At 57.8% G+C, this 18,164-nt stretch overlaps 1 protein-coding gene across 1 annotated transcript in view; it reads right to left on the bottom strand.

Moving 5' to 3' along the window:
• LOC137450180 (protein unc-13 homolog A) overlaps nucleotides 1-10,747 on the bottom strand; it is a 37,714-nt gene extending 26,967 nt beyond the window's left edge. The window contains exons 1-10 of the mRNA XM_068156444.1: nucleotides 10,620-10,747; nucleotides 5,821-5,850; nucleotides 5,390-5,489; nucleotides 5,067-5,184; nucleotides 4,774-4,897; nucleotides 4,526-4,599; nucleotides 4,384-4,438; nucleotides 3,562-3,597; nucleotides 2,846-3,056; nucleotides 88-699 (exon numbers count right to left, since the gene is read on the bottom strand). Coding sequence (XP_068012545.1) covers nucleotides 88-699; nucleotides 2,846-3,056; nucleotides 3,562-3,597; nucleotides 4,384-4,438; nucleotides 4,526-4,599; nucleotides 4,774-4,897; nucleotides 5,067-5,184; nucleotides 5,390-5,489; nucleotides 5,821-5,850; nucleotides 10,620-10,641 — 1,382 coding nt within the window. The 5' untranslated portion in view covers nucleotides 10,642-10,747. The remainder of the gene's footprint in view (nucleotides 1-87; nucleotides 700-2,845; nucleotides 3,057-3,561; nucleotides 3,598-4,383; nucleotides 4,439-4,525; nucleotides 4,600-4,773; nucleotides 4,898-5,066; nucleotides 5,185-5,389; nucleotides 5,490-5,820; nucleotides 5,851-10,619) is intronic.
• Between the last annotated feature and the right edge of the window lie 7,417 nt (nucleotides 10,748-18,164).

The following is an 18,164-nucleotide window of genomic DNA, read 5'->3' as shown; positions in this document are numbered from 1 at the left end:
AAGACAATTTAACACAGCACCAGCCCCAGCCCACCTCCAGAGCACCCCCAGTGCAATCCCAGGAACAGATCAACATCTCCCTCCTACCTCTCAGCCAGTTTTGGGAGCTCAGGCTCCTGGGTTGCTTCTTCAAGTGGAACTTCCTTTGATTCCTGCTGGGCCTGGAGAGCCTCTGGGGACTTCTGGGGGGCAGAGATATCCTTCTCCTCCTTCCTCTCCTCCTTCTTCTCCTGCTGCTGCAGCTTCATCTGTGGGACCAGCTGGGGTTGCTGGGGTTGCTGCTGCTGCTGCTGTTGTGGTGGCTGCTGCTGCTGCCCAGGAGATTTCTGTGGTAAGGGGTAGGCATCATGCTCAGTGGTTTCATAGGTGCCCTGCTCCTGCAGGTCCTCCTCCTCCTTGGGGTAGCCTTCTTCGTTCTCACTGTAGTCCTCATTGAACTCGTCCTCATTGAACTCTTCCTCCTCCTCTTCCTCCTCTTCCCCCTCCTCTAAATAGAGGACATCCTCCTCCTCCTCCTCCTCGTCCCAGTGGGGCGAGTCCTTGTGGTAGCTGACAGAGCTGTGGCAGGAGTGGTAGGAGTCTCCATCCCTCTCATCCAGCTCCGAGTCCCGCAGGCTCTCGTTCTCGAAGTCCTCACTCAGCTGGGAGCTCCCCTGGCTAAGCTCTGCCGACGAGGCATAGCGGCTGCTTCCTGTGGGGCTGTGGGGACAAGGGGACAAGGACAGGGCTTCCATAGGTCCGCAGCCTGGCTTGCCCCATGCACCCCAGCAAGAGCTTGAGGTGAGACAACAGTGCAGCTTCCCCAGGGGCAGAGCTCTAGGTGAGCACCAGGCTCAGGCTTCTTGTCCTGGGAGTTGAATGCAGAGACTCAGAAGGCACCATGGGCTGGGAACAGCCCCACAGGCTGAGGCACTCTCAAGGGCCTGACCTTCTCAACTGGGCTGAGTGTGGGGAGGTAGGTGATGGTGTCTGTCCCCTCAGCTTATCCCTGCCAGGGGTGGAAGCACAGTGCAGCCAGGCAGCACCCCCAGCCAGGTTCTGCCTCCAGCTTCTCCCAGACCATCCTGCCCCAAACCCTTAGATCCATCACTCAATATCTTACTCTGACACCTCAGAACTCCCTGTAGACCTCCTGGGTATTCCCTCCCTCAGCACCATCACTCCCCTTAACCACATGATCCCTACCCAAGGCATTCCCTCTCCACTCCTCCTGCCGGGCCAGACCCCTTGCAACCACCCCCATCTGTCCCATTGGCCTCAGACCTTCCAGTACTCCCCTCTCACAGTCACCTGCTCCTGGGGGAGCAGCAATGCAAAGGGTCTCCCTGCAGCTCAGGAGGCTGCTGCAGACAGGGCGGCTGCAGAGGTCCATGGAGAGAGGCTCACATAAGCAAACATGCAGACAGGACAGCGACATGCCTAGGAAGAGGCTGACACCATGTCTCCAGCACTGGCAGCTAGGGCTCAGGAGTGGGCAAGGGCTCAGGGGACAAGGGGATGGGACAGGATGGGCAGAGTCCTGGGCCCAGAGTAGCAGGGCCAGGCAGTGGGGAGCCAGGAGACACCACAGGAAGGAGGATGCTGGAGAATACCCAGGCTGGTGCCCGCAGGAAGGCATACCAGCATCTTTCAGGTACCCTGGGGAGTCAGGGAACAGAGAGGCAGGAGTCATGGCTTATGTCTGGAAACCTCTCACCTCTCCAGCCTGATTCTGTCCAGAGCTGAGAGAAGGACCCTTGGCACACTATGAGGGTCCCAATCACTGTATAAGGCTTTTGCTCAGCCAGGTGCTTCCTGGGAGGTGACCAAAAATGGAGGGTGGCATTTGAGTCCCTGAGGCCCCAGCTCCCATACCGTCTGGCATGACAGTGAACAGGCAGCAGTGCTGCCAGTCAGTCACTGTGCCAGTGAGCAGGGCCAAGGTGCTGGGACATCACCCCCATGAACTGGGACACAGCAGCAAGAAGGGACACCATGGGGCCAAGAGAGACCTAGAGCATGCCAACACTGCTCCTCTGCAAGGCAGCCTGGGGCTGGGAGACAGAGACCCTGCAGTGGCACGAGACCACCCCTGCCAGGACTGGTGTTGGCCTCACCACGGCTGCAAGGACCAACTACGGCACACTGCGACGGCACACAGCAGACAGCACTGCAGCCACCCACGGCACACAGTGCTGCAGCCATCCACGGCACACAGTGCTGCAGCCACCCACCTATCGGATAGGTCTAGGGACCGCCTGCTCTCAAGGGAAGGCTGGCGGCTGGACCGCCTGCTCGACTCAGAAGCGGACTCAGCGTCGCTGCGCCCGTGAGCGGCAGAGTCGACGCTACCATAGCGTCTGCCGGGGAGGAGAGGAAGATCATCAGTGAAGTTCCAGGCGACGCACCGCTGCCACCCACCGTGCCCTGGCATCCCCTGCTGCTGCCAGGATGCCAGCAGGAAGCCTCTGTCCTGGTGGATGGGGCTGGCACCTTAGGCTGGATGCCGGCAAGGAACTGGGCTGCGCTGTGGCTAAGGTGATGACATGCCAAGCAGCCACCTCTGCACCCCCAGCCGTGCCACATCCCACGAGCTCAGCTCCCAGCAAGGGCAGATGGGGCTTGGGGTTCCCAAAGCCCAGCAAGGACAGAGAAGAGTGGTGACCCAAAAGAGCTTGAAATCCTCTCAGTTAGAAGGTAGGGCTTGGGGCTGGCACCAGCACCGTCTTCCTCACCTCAACATCCTTGCCTCTGTCACTCACTGCCCTGGGAGCACCCTCCCTGACATCACCCCAGGAACTCTGCCACCTGTGAGGGCAGATTGAGAGAGCAGGTCCCATGGCTGAGCTGGCTATGCCAACACTACCTGATGGGATGCTGGTCTGAGTAGTCCATCTCGTAGCTCTGCATGGAGTCAGTGTAGGAGTCACGGGAGCTCTGTTGCTGGTGCCTCATGGGGTACTGGTGGACAGAGGCATTGGGCTGGGAGGTGGTGTAGTAGGGCGGTGGGATGCTGTTGCTGGTCTCGCTGCGGTAATCACTGTCTCGGTCATCCACTGTGCTGTCAGGGTCATCATCTGCAAGGGGCCACAGTGAGCAGGAGAGCCCCACAGATGCTGCAGCTTGGGCTACCCCAAATCTGCCCCGCACCCAGCCCAGCCCTGCTACTGCCACCATTGTGCTGCCACAGCCATGGGACCATGCTGGGGAGATGGACTCAGGAAGTGGTGGGGGACAAGATGTGCAGGTTCCCCTCTACAGAAAGGGGCTTGGAGCAAAAAGGGGCAGGGGGAGGGGGAAAATAATATGTACACAAAGGGGCAAGATGAGGACAGGGTAGAGGCAAAGCCCAACCTGCTCATTGCCACCAGGCCACCCTGAGAGCACAGAGCCTCACAGTGCCAGCTTATGAGGACAGCCCTGCACAGCACAGGGTGCTCAGTGCTTCCATCCTCACCCAGCACAGACCCACTGCATGAGGCCACAGGACCCCTGAGCAGCCCCAGGCTAGGCTATGGCACAGAAAAGGGGGATGCATTGGGGGCCACCAAGCAGAGAGGGAGGAGGGGACAGGATACTCACTCTGCTGTTCTCCCCAGCCAAAATAGTTCCAGTTGCCTACAAAAAACAACAACAAAAAAAGGCAGAGACAATAAGTATGGAGGCAGCTCCAGGGCAGCTGCAGGAGCTGGCTGGGAAGAAACAGCATCTTCCTGGAATGGTGGCACCAAGCTTGGCTGGGGACAGTGCCCCAAGTTGGGTTGGGGCACAGTATTCAAGGGTGAGGCACATTCGCACTGAGCTGTGCTGGGGAGAGGGATGGGGACTGGACAATGCAGTACTAAAATGGGATGGGGATGGGGCCTAAGTGTGGGCAAGGTGGCACTGAATTGCACTGGGGGCAGTGCCAGGGCCTAGGCATGATGATAGCAAAACAGGCTATAAACAGTGCCTGAGGCTGGGCATGGAGACATCAACCCAGGCTGGGGACAGTGCTATGGCACAGGCTGGGACAAGACAAGCTGCCACCCCAGCTCTCCCAGATCTCTCTGCCAGTGCCCCCACCAAGCAGCCCCCTTTGTCAGCCTTGCTGCCCTTTGCCCAGGTTCCCCAGAGGACTGTCCTTACCAGCCTCATTGCTGTGCCCACCCACACCCTTTTCCCCTAGAACTCAGCTCTACAGGAGGGCTCAAACACTGCAGGGCAAGGAGAAAGCAAGGAAACATCAGCAGACACAGGAGAGATGATGGGAACAAAGATTGAGATAGGGTGTGGGGTGAGGCTGAGCCCCACTCAGATTGGAGTCCAGTGCCCCAAGTCAAGCATGGACCCCACAGTGTGGGGAGCTGGAGGGACAGGGCAGTGGAGGGTCTCACAGCAGGGCAGGAACAGGGTAGTACTTACAGCATTGGGAGCTGTGAACGGGCAGAGGCTTTTCCTGCTCCTCCTGGAAGGCATACTGGAGAGAGACAGGCCAGTGAGGGCTGCTTGATCAGCACTGCTGCTCCCTGACCCTCACCCTGGGCCTGGCTAAACCCTGACTTACATCATCCTGGTCCCGCATGGCATTGAGCTGCTCCAGCTTCTTGGCCCAGTACCTGGCCTCCTCCTCAGGGATATCTGCAAGAGCAAAGACCACAAGTGGTGCACAGATACCCCACCCTAAACCAGCCCCCAGCTTTTGGGGCTACAGGATCAGACACCCATCCTCACCCCCAAGGGCCATGAGCATCCCTGGGGCTGGGGGCAAGGAAGGCTGAACCCCAGCCCTGAAGGCCCAGGGATGATACCCACCCAGTGGTAGCTCAAAGCGGGTGTCAAGGAGGATTCGGTGGAAAGTGGGATCCTTGGTGCCTGAAATCTCATTGTCAGTCATGATAACCTGGGAGTCAAGTGTGAGCCATTCCCCAGGGCCCTCCTGCAGGGCAGAAATGGGGGTGAAGAGAGCTGTCACAGACGCCCGTTCTCTGGTACCGCAGCCCCATGCACACAAGGGTGCTGAAACAGGGCCCTCCCCAAGGACAGCCAGGGGCTGGCTACATGTCCTTTAGGATCTGACAGGGGGAAGGACATGCCTGGCTCCCTACCTCATTGGACTGCCGGATGGTCCGGAGGGGGATCCACACCGTCCCCACCATGGTGTCCCAGATCAGGCCCTTGTTCCACACCTCCACCGTCAGGCCCAGGTCGAGCCGGTTGATCTCACTGGGAAGTGGGGAGAGGCATCAGGTCACCCCAGCAGTGCCCCAGGGCCCCCCCAGCCTCTGCCAGTCTCCCTGGTCCCACGACTCAGGTAAGCCTGCCAAGACTGGGGACAGGCAGAGCACTAGCAGTGGAGGACCTCCCCATGCAGGGTGGTAGGGGGGAGCAGCAGGGGTGGGAGAAGCAAGCGTGGCTCCTGGTTACTCACAACATGAAGTCCTGCTCCCAGGCAGGCAGGTTGCCCCGCACCGCGATGGTTGTGCTCTTGACATTTTGCACCTTCAGTGTCACGTAGGTGTTAAACTTCTCTGTGGGAGCAGAAGCACAGGCCAGTGGCCCCCAGTGCATCCCCCACCCCAGCCATGCACCCACCCCCCCTAGGCACCCTGTACAGCCACCCTCCCATGGAGACCTCCTGCACTGCCCTCAGTGCTCTAATACAAGTTGTCCAGGCTAGCTCTGAGCCCCCCAATCCTGTTCATGGCACCCCCATCTCTGTGTGTGCCAGACAATGCCTGGGACAGGCATCCCCTTGCCACCACCCAGCCCTTCTTCTGATCCTGCCACATCCAATCAGCCCAAAAGCCAAACCCCAGCCCCATACCCCAAGGTGGGCAGGTAGGTGTGGTGGTTGCTTACCTTGGGGCCCGTCGAACTTGGCCTTTTTAACTGCAAGGGACAGAGAAGGAGGGAAGAGGTTCAGCCTGGGAGACTTGTGCAGGAGCTGGGGACTCCCACCAGGGTGTCAAAGAGGTGGGAGGAACCCCAGACCTGGATGTATCCCCACCTCCACCATTCCCAGTTGCAAGATGGGGAAAGGTGGTGAGATCCCTCCTCCAGGAGACCCCCAGTGCCAGGCACGAGGGAGGGGGATCAGGCATGAGCTGGAGCAGGGCACCAGAGAGCAACAAAGGCCTACTCCAAAAACTTCCCCTCTGGGAAAACCTGAAGCATCTGACTGCAATCCCAAATGCCCAACCTCCCTTCCCTGCCTTTTCCTCATCACATCTGAGTTCAGATCCATTTGGGATGCTACCATATGTGTGCTGCTGTGAAAGGACCAGGGTGGGGGCTACTGGGAGAACCCTCCCCCAGCTCCAGTCCCCACAAGAGCCACCAGCCCAGCAACACCAGGGTTAAGGCTCTCACCATCTCCCACCACTGACCCAGATTTCGTCCAGGAAAGATGTGGGATAGGGAAGCTGCAACCCTCCCCACCTGACCACAGCCCCTGGGGTAGTGGAGGTGTACCCCAAAGTGCGGTGTAGCTGAGAGCCCCAGAGTGGCCCCCACTGCACCCCAGCCCTGTCCCCCTCCTGTGGACACCAGAGACTGGCTCCCATCCTGCCCATTGGAGACTCCTCCCAGGGGGCTGATCGCATGGGGTGGGACAGTGGCTGCATCTGGGCCGGATCCTGCTTAGCACTATGGGAACAAATGCCCCCAGTGCAGGGAGCTGCAGATCCCAGCCAGCAGGATGCTCTTGTCCCCAGAAGCTTCTTGTCTAAATATCCCCAAATGTCACCAAATCCCCAGCTTGGCACAAAATCAACTTCTCTTGTGACTCCTAGGCCTTCAAAGCTTCCTCAATACTCACATCCTCCCAGCAAAGCCCTGGGTCTCACATGCCTACTACCAGTATCATAGAATCCTAGAATCATAGACTCAATAAGGTTGGAAAAGACCTCAAAGATCATCCAGTCCAACCTGTATCAGCAATGGGTCACCAAGGCTCCAGAGATGCCCTGGGTGACAGAGCCATAGAGAGGAGCCTGGAGGAGCCCTGCTCTGATGACCCCTCAGCTTTACACCAGTGCTGCAAGTGGGAGTGCAGGGGGGGTTGGTACCCAAGTTCTGTCCACAATGGGGAGGCAAACAGGCAGCTGGGAAGAGCCAGGCAGCAGCGCTGCCAAAGCCAAGAGGTGGCAGAGGCAAGCAGTGTCCTCAGGGCTCCCAGGAGGGGAGCAGGCAGGGAAGGAATGACACAGCATCCAGAGAGCAGTTAAATGACGCGGGTGCCAGCAGAGGAAGGACCAACGTGACTGAGGAGGGATGAAAATAGCCCTGGTGATACCAGAGGTAATTTGATTTCAGAGAAATGCTACTTGTCAGCCACTTATCACCCACTGCCAGCACTGGAGGGGCCATGGGGATGCTACCAATTCCACGTGCCTAGCAAGGTTCAGAGGAGGCAGCATGAGCAGCCCCTGCCTGGCCTCAGGGTGCCTCTAGGGGGATGTAAGGCAGAGGGAAATCACCGGCTCAGCCTCAGCACACCCTTCAGAAGATAACTGTGGATCCTTTTTGCCTTGGCCACCTCTCCTGTGCCAAGAAGGCCACAGGCAGGGTGACTCATTGGCCAAAGGAAGATCACCAGCTCTATAACTGGCAGCCATGCTCCCAGGGAATCACAGGACTCTGAGTACTGGGGCTTCAGTCAGGGATGGGGGTGCTGGTTCAAGGCCATGTACAAGGCTCTGGGATCCTGAAGATCCCCTAGGGTGGCAGATCTAGGAGCTCAGGCAATTGGGTGAGGACAGCTGGCATCACTGTGCAGTATTATATTAGACTGTGTGTATTTTATGTATAATATGATATGATATGATATGATATGATATGATATGATATGATATGATATGATATGATATGATAGAATAGAATAGAATAGAATAGAACAGAACAGAACAGAACAGAACAGAACATTGATTTCTATTTCATAGTCTAGAATATCTTGCACTTTTTACTCTTCTGCTCTAATACATTATTTGGTACCAGGACCTGCCTGTGGTGTGTGCTGAGAGCTGCAGAGGGACCCTCAGCATGGGAGCTTGCCCTTGCCTCAGACCTAGGGGCAGCCATCAGTGCTGACTGCTCTCCACCAGCTCCTGCCTCTGAGACAGGAGAGCAGGGGAAGGAAAGCTCCAAAAATACACAAGCTGCCAGGAACAAACAATCACCCAGGGAACACGTGGCTCCTCTGGCTGTCAGATACTGTTGAGGAAAAGTCCTGCTGCCACCATCTGCAGCCGATGGCCCAGAGTGGGCTGTGCCACCTTCCCACCCAATAACAGGTCCTCAAGGATGGCACAGGGATGATGGGTCCTGGGGTGCCACCTTTGGGTTAAGTTCTCTGTGATCCTTCAGACAAGGAGCTGGGGACAGCAGGACCCCATGGGAGTGGGTGGTTGAAAGAACTGAGGCATCTTCCAGGGCTGGGTGGTGATCAGCCTCCTCCTGGGGGCCGTGTTGGCCCATTGGGGAAACCGCACAGGAGGCAGCTGGCAGGGGTCAGAATGGCAACAGTGTGAAAACCAGGCTGGGCTGTTGGCATCCCACAATAGGTCTGTCTGCCTGTCTGTCTATCCCTCTGTCTGCACAGCCATATACCTACCTCTCCATCCATTCACCCATCTATCCACCTGTCTGTCCATACACCACGTCCCTGTCCATCCATCCTTCGACCATCCATTCACTCACCTGTCTCTGCATCCACAGCCTCCCTCCACCATACATCCATCCACCTACCCATCCCCTTACCCACCCATCCCCTTACCCACCCACTCCTCTGTCTGCCTGCTCACATCTCCCCACCCCACCATCCATCTGACCATTCGTCTATCCACTTGTTCCCCCAGATGTCCCTCCACCCACCTGTCCATCTGTCTCCCTCACTTCAGACACCCTCCTCCCAGACATGCATTCCTGTCCTCACTCACCCCAGGGCCATTTCAGTGCCCCTCGCTGAGGTGCATCCCCCCAGCATGAAGCTCTCAGGGGTTGTGCACGGCCTCAGCCCCTTAAGAGACATAAGAGAAGACTGGGGGAGGCTGTGGGGTGGCACCTCCACCCCTGGGACCCTAAAAATAGGATGACAGAAACAGCAAATTCCAGCGAGCAGCAGCTGGGAGGTGGGGGAAGCCTGAACCTGACGGGAGCTGTTTCTCACCATCCACCCTCAGGGAGCTGTTCCCCTCCACCCTCGGCTTCACCGGAGGTGTCACGCTGTGTGACAGTCCCTAAACGGGAGCAAAGATGCCGACCTCCCCTGCCAGAGGGGCAGACCCCAACCTGGGACTGGCTGCTGCACAGGGCATGCCAGCTTTAGCACAGCTCCTGGCCTTCCAGGGAGCTGCTCACTGCACTGCCGTGGGAGAGGTGGCTGTGATAGCACCTAAGGGACGAGGATGCGGTGGGAGAGGGAAAGCTCCCATTGTCCTCCTGATTTCCCCTGGGGAGGGGACACTGTTCACCTTGTTCCCAAATGCCACTCTGCCACCTCCATTCTGCCACCCTGAGACTCACCAGTGCCTCCCCCTCATGGTGCCACAGGACCTGGAAAGGGGGAAAGGGACCCCCCCCGACTTCTCACTCCCTCATCTGAGCACACAATCCAGAGTGACTGCAGGATCCAGCTGTGCACCGAGCTGGGCAGGGCCCAACATGCCGGAGCGCAAGGATCCCCCACACGCACAGTCCTCCCAATATGGGATGACCAGCACCCCTAAGTGGGACCCCACCACCCCACCACGCTGCTGCCCTGATCCCCATAGCCGCCTACAACTCCTGCAGCATCATCATGCCCGAGGTGGGGCTGTACAGGCAGGGGCATGGGGGATGTGTAATCTGGGGAAGTGTATAGGAGTGGGGGGGGCAGGGGAGGGATGAAGATGGGGGGATGTGGAGATGTATGGGGTTGGTTTGGCAGGATGGGAATGTGGAGGTGCTTGGAGACAGCTGATGTCTGGGAGCAGGGAGGGTCTTTGGAGTGAGGGGTTTTGGGGTGTGGAAATTGAGGGACTTGAAGATAGACGTGGGGCATTGGGGGGCATCTGGGGCATGCTTAGGGTGGGGACGTTTGGGAACACAGGGGTTTGTGTCTGCATGGTGGGGGTGCTTAAGGACAGACGTGCGGAGCAGGGGTCTGTAGGGGTGCTTGCGGGGGTATTTGGGGAGAGATGAGAGGGTGAACGGGTGGGGGTCTTCGCAGGTCTGTGTTTGAGGGGTGAAGAGGGAAAGATGGGGGAGGGGGAGAGGGAAAAGAAGGAGGCTTCAAGGGGCCTGGAGGGGGAGAGGGTCAGACGAGGGAGGCTGGGATGGAAGCTGCAAGGGGGACTCCTTCACTGGCGCTGCCCACGGCGGAGGTAACCCTGGGCGGGCGGGCAGTGCCCACGCACCCCCTCGCTTCCCCACCCCCGCTCCCGGGCCCGGCGCCGCGCGCGCCCCCGCCGGTTCATTCATAAATCCGGGCGCCGTTTTTTTGTGAATGAAGCCGTTCCCACACCCTCCCCCCAGCCTGCGCCGGACCCCAGCATCCCGCTGCTCCCCGACGGGAGCTCTGTCGGTACCGGGGCAGGGGGACCCGCCCGTGGCAGCCAGCGGGGCTCCTGGGGGCGGCCCGCCGCCCCCTCCGCGCGACATGCTCCCCTCTGCCCCGGTACCTCCGACACAGAGCAGCGACATGGTCCCAGTGGCGGCGCCGGCGCGGGGCGCGCGGAGGGGGCGCGGAGGGGGCTCGGCGCCGCTCCCGCCGCCGCCCCTGTGGCTAGCGGGCGGCCATCTTGTTCCAGCACCGGGGACAGCTCCTGACGTCACCCCACCCCGCCCCCGCCCCCGCCGCCGCGTAACGGAGCCGCCGGGCACCGCCCCGCGCCGCGCCGAGGGGCGGGCCGCGCCCGACGGGCTGGGCGGGGCCGGCCTCGGTGTGTGCGGCAGCGGCGGGGCTGCGCGCGCCCTGTGCGCGGGCCCTGTGCGCGGGCCCTGTGCGCGGGCCCTGTGCGCGGGCCCTGTGCGCGGCCAGCGCCTGCCACAGCCGCATCACCCAGGGAAGGGGGCGGGGGGCTCCGTCCCACCCACATCGCCCCGAGAGGGGAGAGCCTGCCCAGCCCACCCTGCGCCAGGGGCCTGCCTCGGACAGCCCTGCGGGCTGTGGTGCTCTCCTTGGCCCTGGAAGCTGGGGGCATCTGGCTCGTATAGCTCTGGGGCACTCCCTCCTGCCTGCGCAGCCCCAAAGGAGAGCAGCGTCCACCCTACCCCCTGGGCAGGCTCACAGCCCTGGGGCAGGAGGCAGCGATGTGCCACGCTGTGCCTGTTCACGAATGGGGAGAAGCAGGTGGGCATAAATTGTTGTCGTCCCTTCCCAGGAGGGTTCCCTCCCCTCTCTCCACCTTCAGTGTCACATTCCAAAGAGATGCTCAGATCACATCTCAGGGACTGGAGAGGCCCAGGAAAGGATACAGGAGGGGTCCCACATGGGAGTTAAAGCAGAGCCCCCAGCTCCACCAGCTGGGAACATGAGCTCAGCGTGGCAGGTACGACTGTCCTGACAGACACCAAAGCCTGGCAGACACCTGAGAGAGGACTAAGGCTTGTTGGAGGCTCGCTAGGAGCCAGTTAAGATCAGCTTGGTGCCTTTTGGACATTACCTGGTGCTTCCAGGCCCAGGCTCTTCCCTTGCTTTGGTGTGGTTCTGTAAGCTTGGCCCTCCAACGAATTAGAACTGACCAGAGTGCACCCTCGACTGAGGGGATCAATGGAGTCCCACTGCAGAGACATTTGGAGTTGGTTTCCACGCAGGAAGCAGCTTGGCACTAAGATCCTTTCCCCTTGCAATGGGATCTAAAGATACTTTTGTGGATTGAGCCCTCAGCCTCCCTTTGGTGAACGTGTATTTTGGGTACCCTTTGGTGGGAGGTTCCACCTCAGGAGTGAGAATGAGTACGTTTTGGTTCATGCTCCTAGAAAGAATACTCTTTAAAGCCTAGGGCTGGAGCTCAGCTGATTGTGTCACAGTGTATTCCCAACTGACATCCCACCCTGTCACTTGACTGTGTTGGGAAGAGTGATGAATAATTTTGGTTACAATAAATCTACATTTTTGGGTCACTGTTGCTGTCTGCTTTGTGGGTGCCTCTGCCACAATGAATCAGGGTTTCACCACAGAATGTATCGAGTTGGAAGGGACCCGCAAAGGGCTTCTCGTCCAGCCCCCCTGCAATGAGCAGGGACACCTCCAGCTAGATCAGGTTACTCAGGACCCCACCGTGTTTGACCTTCAATGTCTCCAGCAATGGGGCCTCCACATCTCTGGGCAACCTGTTCCAGTATTTCACTACCTTCATTGTGCAGAACTTCCTCCTGATGTCCAACCTAAATCTATCCTTTTCTACTGTCAAACCATTACCCCTCGTTCTAGCACTACAAGCCCTCCTAAACAGTCCCTCCCCAGCTATCCTGCAGCTGTCTCTGTCTGCCTGTCCCTGGGTGCTTCCCTTCTTGCTGTGGAGCCAGGTGATGGATTCACTCTTCCACCCTACTGCTGCCAGTGACTCTGTAGTGTAAGCAAGGGTGGCATCATGTTACTCCCACGGGATCATCACATCTTGCAGGGACTAGCAGAAGGTGAGGTCAAGGACAGCAGGGGACAAAAAGATGACAAGGGAAGCTGAGGGACAGGACAGTGAGGGAGGATGTGCAAGGCCCTGGGTGCCCTGCTCTGGTGTTGTATAGTGCCTCTGATCACTGATCATAGTCCCAGCAGGGCAGCAGAAGCGGTTCATGGGCCCATAGCCCTGGAGTGAGCCAGCCCTCTGCATGAGCCAGCACACAGGTGTGCACACCCACCCTAGGCTGTGCATGGAGCCCAAGCACACACAGCCATGCTATGAGCAGGCAGCCGTGGGGGGATGCCCAGGAAGGTGATGTAGGGTGCTGCAGAGGTAGGCAGAGCCCTGCATGCCTGGGAAACTGAAGCAGAGCACTGAATTTCATACCACCAGATCCATGCAGAGAAGCCAGACATCCTGGGCAATGTGGGAATGCTGAAGCATTCCTGCCCAAGGGCCCTCCAGACAGAGAAGCTGGCTCAGTCACACTCCCTTCATAGAATCCCAGAATGGTCTGGGTTGGAAGGGACCTCCAAAGGTCATCCAGTCCAACCCCTCTGCAGTCAGCAGGGACATCCTCACGTTGCCCAGAGTCTAACATCCAATCTAAATCTGCTCTGCTCTAGTTTGAAGCCATTGCCCCTCATCCTGTCACTGCAGGCCTTTGGGAACAGTCCCTCTGCAGCCTACTTGTAGCCCCCTTCATGTACAGGAAGGTTGCTATTAGGTCCCCCCAATGCCTTCTCCAGGCTGAACACCCCCAGCTCCCTCAGCCTGTCCTTGCAGCAGAGCTGTTCCAGTCCCCTGATCATTTTAATGATCTCTCATCCATCAGCACCTCCAAGTCCTTTTCCACAGGTGTGCTTTCTATCACCTCCTCCCCCAGTCTGTGCTGACTGTGGGGATTGTTTCCAGGTCATCTGGTGCTTCTCTTCCCAGCAGCTCTGACCCAGGGATGGCAGAGATGGCCCATGCCAGGGCAGGAGCTAATGCCTGGCATGGCAACCAACACTGCAGTTACTTCCTCTTGCCTACCTGAGGAGGGGCTCACCCCTCTTCTGGCACATGGAAAGTAATTCCACATTCCCATAAAGTTGGGGTGATGCCCATGAGTATGGACTAGCTCTGCTAAACTGGGTGCATGGTACCACTTTAGCCCTGGCAGCATCCCATTTCCACAGTGCCCACCTCATGACCATCCCCCTGTCAGGGCTGCAGTGTCCTTAGATTCTGCTCTTCCCAACTCCACAAAGGCTGCTCCGTCCCTCAGTGTATTTTTGGGTGCTGTCTTGTGGCATCTCCTCCTTGCTGCTTCCAGCACTGCAGCCCCAGGGCAGGAGAGCTCTGCTTCAATCAGGACAAGTCTCTTCCACTCACACATCTGCTGTGTGTGCTAACATGCACACAGCACACCACGCATGCTTGTGTGCACACAGATTTGCATCCATGCACAGGCATGCAGACACACATCAGCACAGGCATGCAGACACACATCAGCACAGGCATGCAGACACACTCTGCTTTCAAACCATCCTTTCATAGAATCATAGAATCATAGAATCATAGAATCACAGAATCAATAAGGTTGGAAAAGACCTCAGGGATCATCAAGTCCAACCTGTCACCCAGCACCTCATGACTATTAAACCATGGCACCAAGTGCCATGTCCAATCCTTTTTTGAGCACCTCCCCTGGCGCAGCTTGGGGCTATGTCCTCTTGTTCTGGTGTTGGTTGCCTGAGAGAAGAGACCAAGCCCCACATGGCTACAACCTCCCTTCAGGTAGTTGTAGACATCAATGAGGTCTCCCCTGAGCCTCCTCTTCTCCAGGCTAAACAACCCCAGCTCCCTCAGCCTCTCCTCGTAGGGCTTGTGCTCAAGGCCTCTCACCAGCCGTGTTGCCCTTCTCTGGACATGTTCAAGAGTTTCAATGTCCTTAAACTGAGGAGCGCAGAACTGGACACAGGACTCCAGGTGTGGCCTAACCAGTGCTGAGTACAGTGGCACAATGACTTCCCTGCTCCTGCTGGCCATACTATTTCTGATACAGGCCAGGATGCCGTTTGCCTTTTTGGCCACCTGGGCACACTGCTGGCTCGTGTTCAGCAAGACAAACAGCAATTCTTAATCTGGAAGATTTACCTCATTCAGTGCAGTCCATCCTCATGAGGGGCCTGCAGCCCAGTGAGGCTTTCCAGCACCCTTACCCCAAAGCATCTTCCCTCCAGCCCTGCTACCCAACACTGAGTTCCTCTCATTGCTCACCTCTGGGTTTATTTCCTGCCCAAAGCCTTCATTCATATGAAAACAAATCTCATCAGATGGGGAAATGTTCATGAAAAGCTCCTGAGTCCCTTCTCAAAAAAAAAAAGCCTGGCTTTTGATTAAAAACAAGGACAAAGAAAGAATAGTATAATAAAAGAACATTCAAAAAACATCAAATAACCAAAACAACCAAAACCACAGAAAGCAATCTGCAGGCCTTGAAATTAATTATTTCCAGGGCCTCAGTTCCTACAGTCTGTCTCTCATGCTGTTTCCCTTCCCACACAGCCATTTCCTCCATCCACAAATCACAAAGTGCTGTGTCCACAGCGGAGGCCAAGCCCCCAGCGCAGGCAGTGCCTGGTGCTGCAGATCCCAGCCAGCAGGATGCTCTTATCCCCAGAAGCCTCTTGTCTAAATATCCCCAAATGTCATCAAATCCCCAGCCCGGCCAAAATCAGCTTCTCCTGTGACTCCTTGGCCTTCAAAGTCTCCTCAATACTCACATCCTTCCAGCAAAACCCTAGGCCTCACCTGCCTGCTACCAGCATCACCAATGGGTCACCAGGCTCCAGAGATGCCCTGAGCAGCTGGGCATCTCCTGACAGAGCCATGGAGAGGAGCTTTGGAGGCGCGGTGCTCTGTCAGCATGTTGACTGAGTGATTGGGCAGGGTTGGAAAACCAGCAGGCAAGAGGGCAGACAGGGCAAGGGGAAAGAGAGGGCACCCAGCGAGGACTGGAGTTTGTCCCAGTGGGCAGGCCCAGGAAGGATTCAGCTGCAGCTGAGGATAATGAAGCCATCATCAGAGGTTCAACACAGGCAAAATTGATCAACCCTAACCCAAAACCCTAAGTAAAATGTTAATTACTGGGAGGATAGGTAGGAAATGCATCTAAATTGATGGTGACCTGGACAACTGACAGCCTCGAGCGCGCACACACGCACTCCCAGCACTGTACTCATGCTGCCCAGCTGGGTGCCACCACCAGCCAGTTGTGAGTTCCCTGAGGCAGGTGGATTGTGTCCCTGCCACGCTGTATCCCAGCTTGTCACATTTTGTGTTACTCCACATAAAACAGGAGCAAAGCTTGGAGCTGACACCGAGGGATGCAGCTGGCACTCAGGCTTCACGTCAGCCCTTCCCAGCATGCCCACCTCCCAGAGTGCATCCATCAGCCACTGACAGGTGCCTGATGGATTAACCAATGGAGAACAAAATTAATCAGGTCTGAGGTAGCCATGAATTACGCAGCTAAAAATGCTCCTGTGGCATCTCCTGCCAAGATATCCTGAGCACAGCACTGAGGGGCCCAAATCTCTGCTGACACTCCATTGATCACCCCCCACACACCTCTTTGCAGGGCTGGAACCAGCATCTGCACAAAAGAGTTTCAAGGCTTTGGTGAGCCTCAGCACAGCCCATCCAGTGCTGAGCCCGAGCAGGATGCAGCAGGCTGCTCCATCACTGCCAGAGCACAAGTCCCTGGTTCAGCAGGTGTGGAGCGCAGAGTGAGCACATCCATCTCAGGGAGGCTTGGCTGCCTGCAGAGAAACTTGCCCACCAGTATCATGCATAAAAAGGCTCAACTGGGGACTGCTGCAGTGGTGGTTTGCAGGCCAGTCCTTGATGGCTACATGGCAATGAAATACCCAGCACTGCCCAGGGCACCAGTCCCTGGCAGTGTGTCAGCCCCACTGGGACAGTCACTGGTGGGTAAGCCAGGATCCTGCACTCCCACAGCCTGCACCCAGGTAGAAGGGTAGCTTGAGAAGAGGAGGTAAAGGAATGTCCAGACAGCATGTCAGCATCCAACATACTGGATAAAATACTGGAACAGGTTGCCCAGGGATGTGGTTGAGGCCCCATCCCTGGAAACATTCAAGATCAGACTTCATGTGGCCCTGGGCAACCTGATACAGTTGAAGATGTCAGTGGTCATTGCAAGGGGGGGTTGGACAGGTTGACCTTTGAGGGTCCCTTCCAGCCAATGTAATCTGTAAATCCAACGTAATGCCCTTCCCTGGAGGCTTGGTTCCATAGGTTTTGTACAATAAAAGCCTTTTTCCCCCTTCAATTCCCAGAACAGAATAACAGAATTCTTTCGGTTGGAAAAGGCCTGCTAGATCATTAATTCAACCCTAAAATTATGCTGGACAGGGCTGCTCCGGGCCTCTCCACCGCCGAGGAGCCCAGAGCGAGGGGACCCCAGCCCCCCCGGCGCTGCAGCGAGAACCACGGTGCCCGAACTCGCTGCGCTTCGCAGGTGGCTGTCTCAGGGCCGGGGCCCTGCCGCGGGCGCCGGGCTCCCTGCGGTCCCTGCGGGCCAGGCTGGGCCGGCCGCGGCAGGCGCTAGATGGCAGCAGCCGAGCGCGTAGGGACCTCTCCGGGCGGCGGCGGACCTACCCTGGGGCTTCGGGAGCCGAGGGTCGCGGCGGGGACAGGCAGGGTCTAGCCCGGGACACGCTGCCGTGGCTTCCCCTGGACAGGGCTGAGGGGCGGCGATGGAGCCGAGGAGTGCGGAGAACCCCCGAATGGCGAGGGCGGGGTCTGAGGGAACATGAGGACCCTGGTCTGCCACCATCCAGTGCGTGCTGGCACATCCAGGGTGTCACCTCCCTTGGGTGCCACGGCGCTGGAGGAGTGGCCCCTCCCACCCTGACACACAGCGATGGCTGTGCAGAGGAGCACACAGGGACACGAGTGTGCCCGCAGGTACAGCACACACATGTGCTGTCCTGCTCCCACCCACTTGAACACAGGCAAATGCACACACCTATAGGCATTCACATGCCCGTGCCCATGCCCACATCCATGTTTGCACACCCACAAGCACGTATGCACATGCAGAGGCACGTGCATGCCTGCAGACACGCACATAGCTACACGCGTGCACACCCATGCACGCACGGACACAGCTGCCTTCACGCACGCTGGCACGCTCAGGCAGGCGCCCTCGACCGCACACCTGGGTGCCCTCCCGTGCGCACACTCCCTCGTGCATGGGCATGCACATAGCCACGCACATGCATCCATGAGGGCACCCAAACACAAGTGCACATGCGTGCACAGCCCTCCCCAAGGTTGCTTGTTAAAAAGTACCCAGGTAGGTAAATAGGAGGTAAGACGGAGCCGCTGACCAGGGGGCCAGGGTGGCCACACCGTGGGGGGCTCAGCCCAGCTGCTAATGACCCACAGCCAGTGCCAGCTCTCTAATCCGTGCAGAGGTTCAGGACAAACTGTACCAATGATTATATAAACCAACTCGCCTCTATTTATTTAATTCCCTTTTATTTATTTACTGCTCAGCCAATTGAAAGCAGGGGAGTGGTTCAT

The sequence above is a fragment of the Melanerpes formicivorus genome, unplaced genomic scaffold (genome assembly GCF_026170545.1).
Source record: "Melanerpes formicivorus ecotype bairdi unplaced genomic scaffold, bMelFor1.0.p_v2 SCAF_34, whole genome shotgun sequence".
Lineage (NCBI taxonomy): Eukaryota > Metazoa > Chordata > Aves > Piciformes > Picidae > Melanerpes > Melanerpes formicivorus.
Note: the sequence above shows the minus strand (reverse complement) of the source record. Positions and strands in the feature narration are given on the sequence as shown.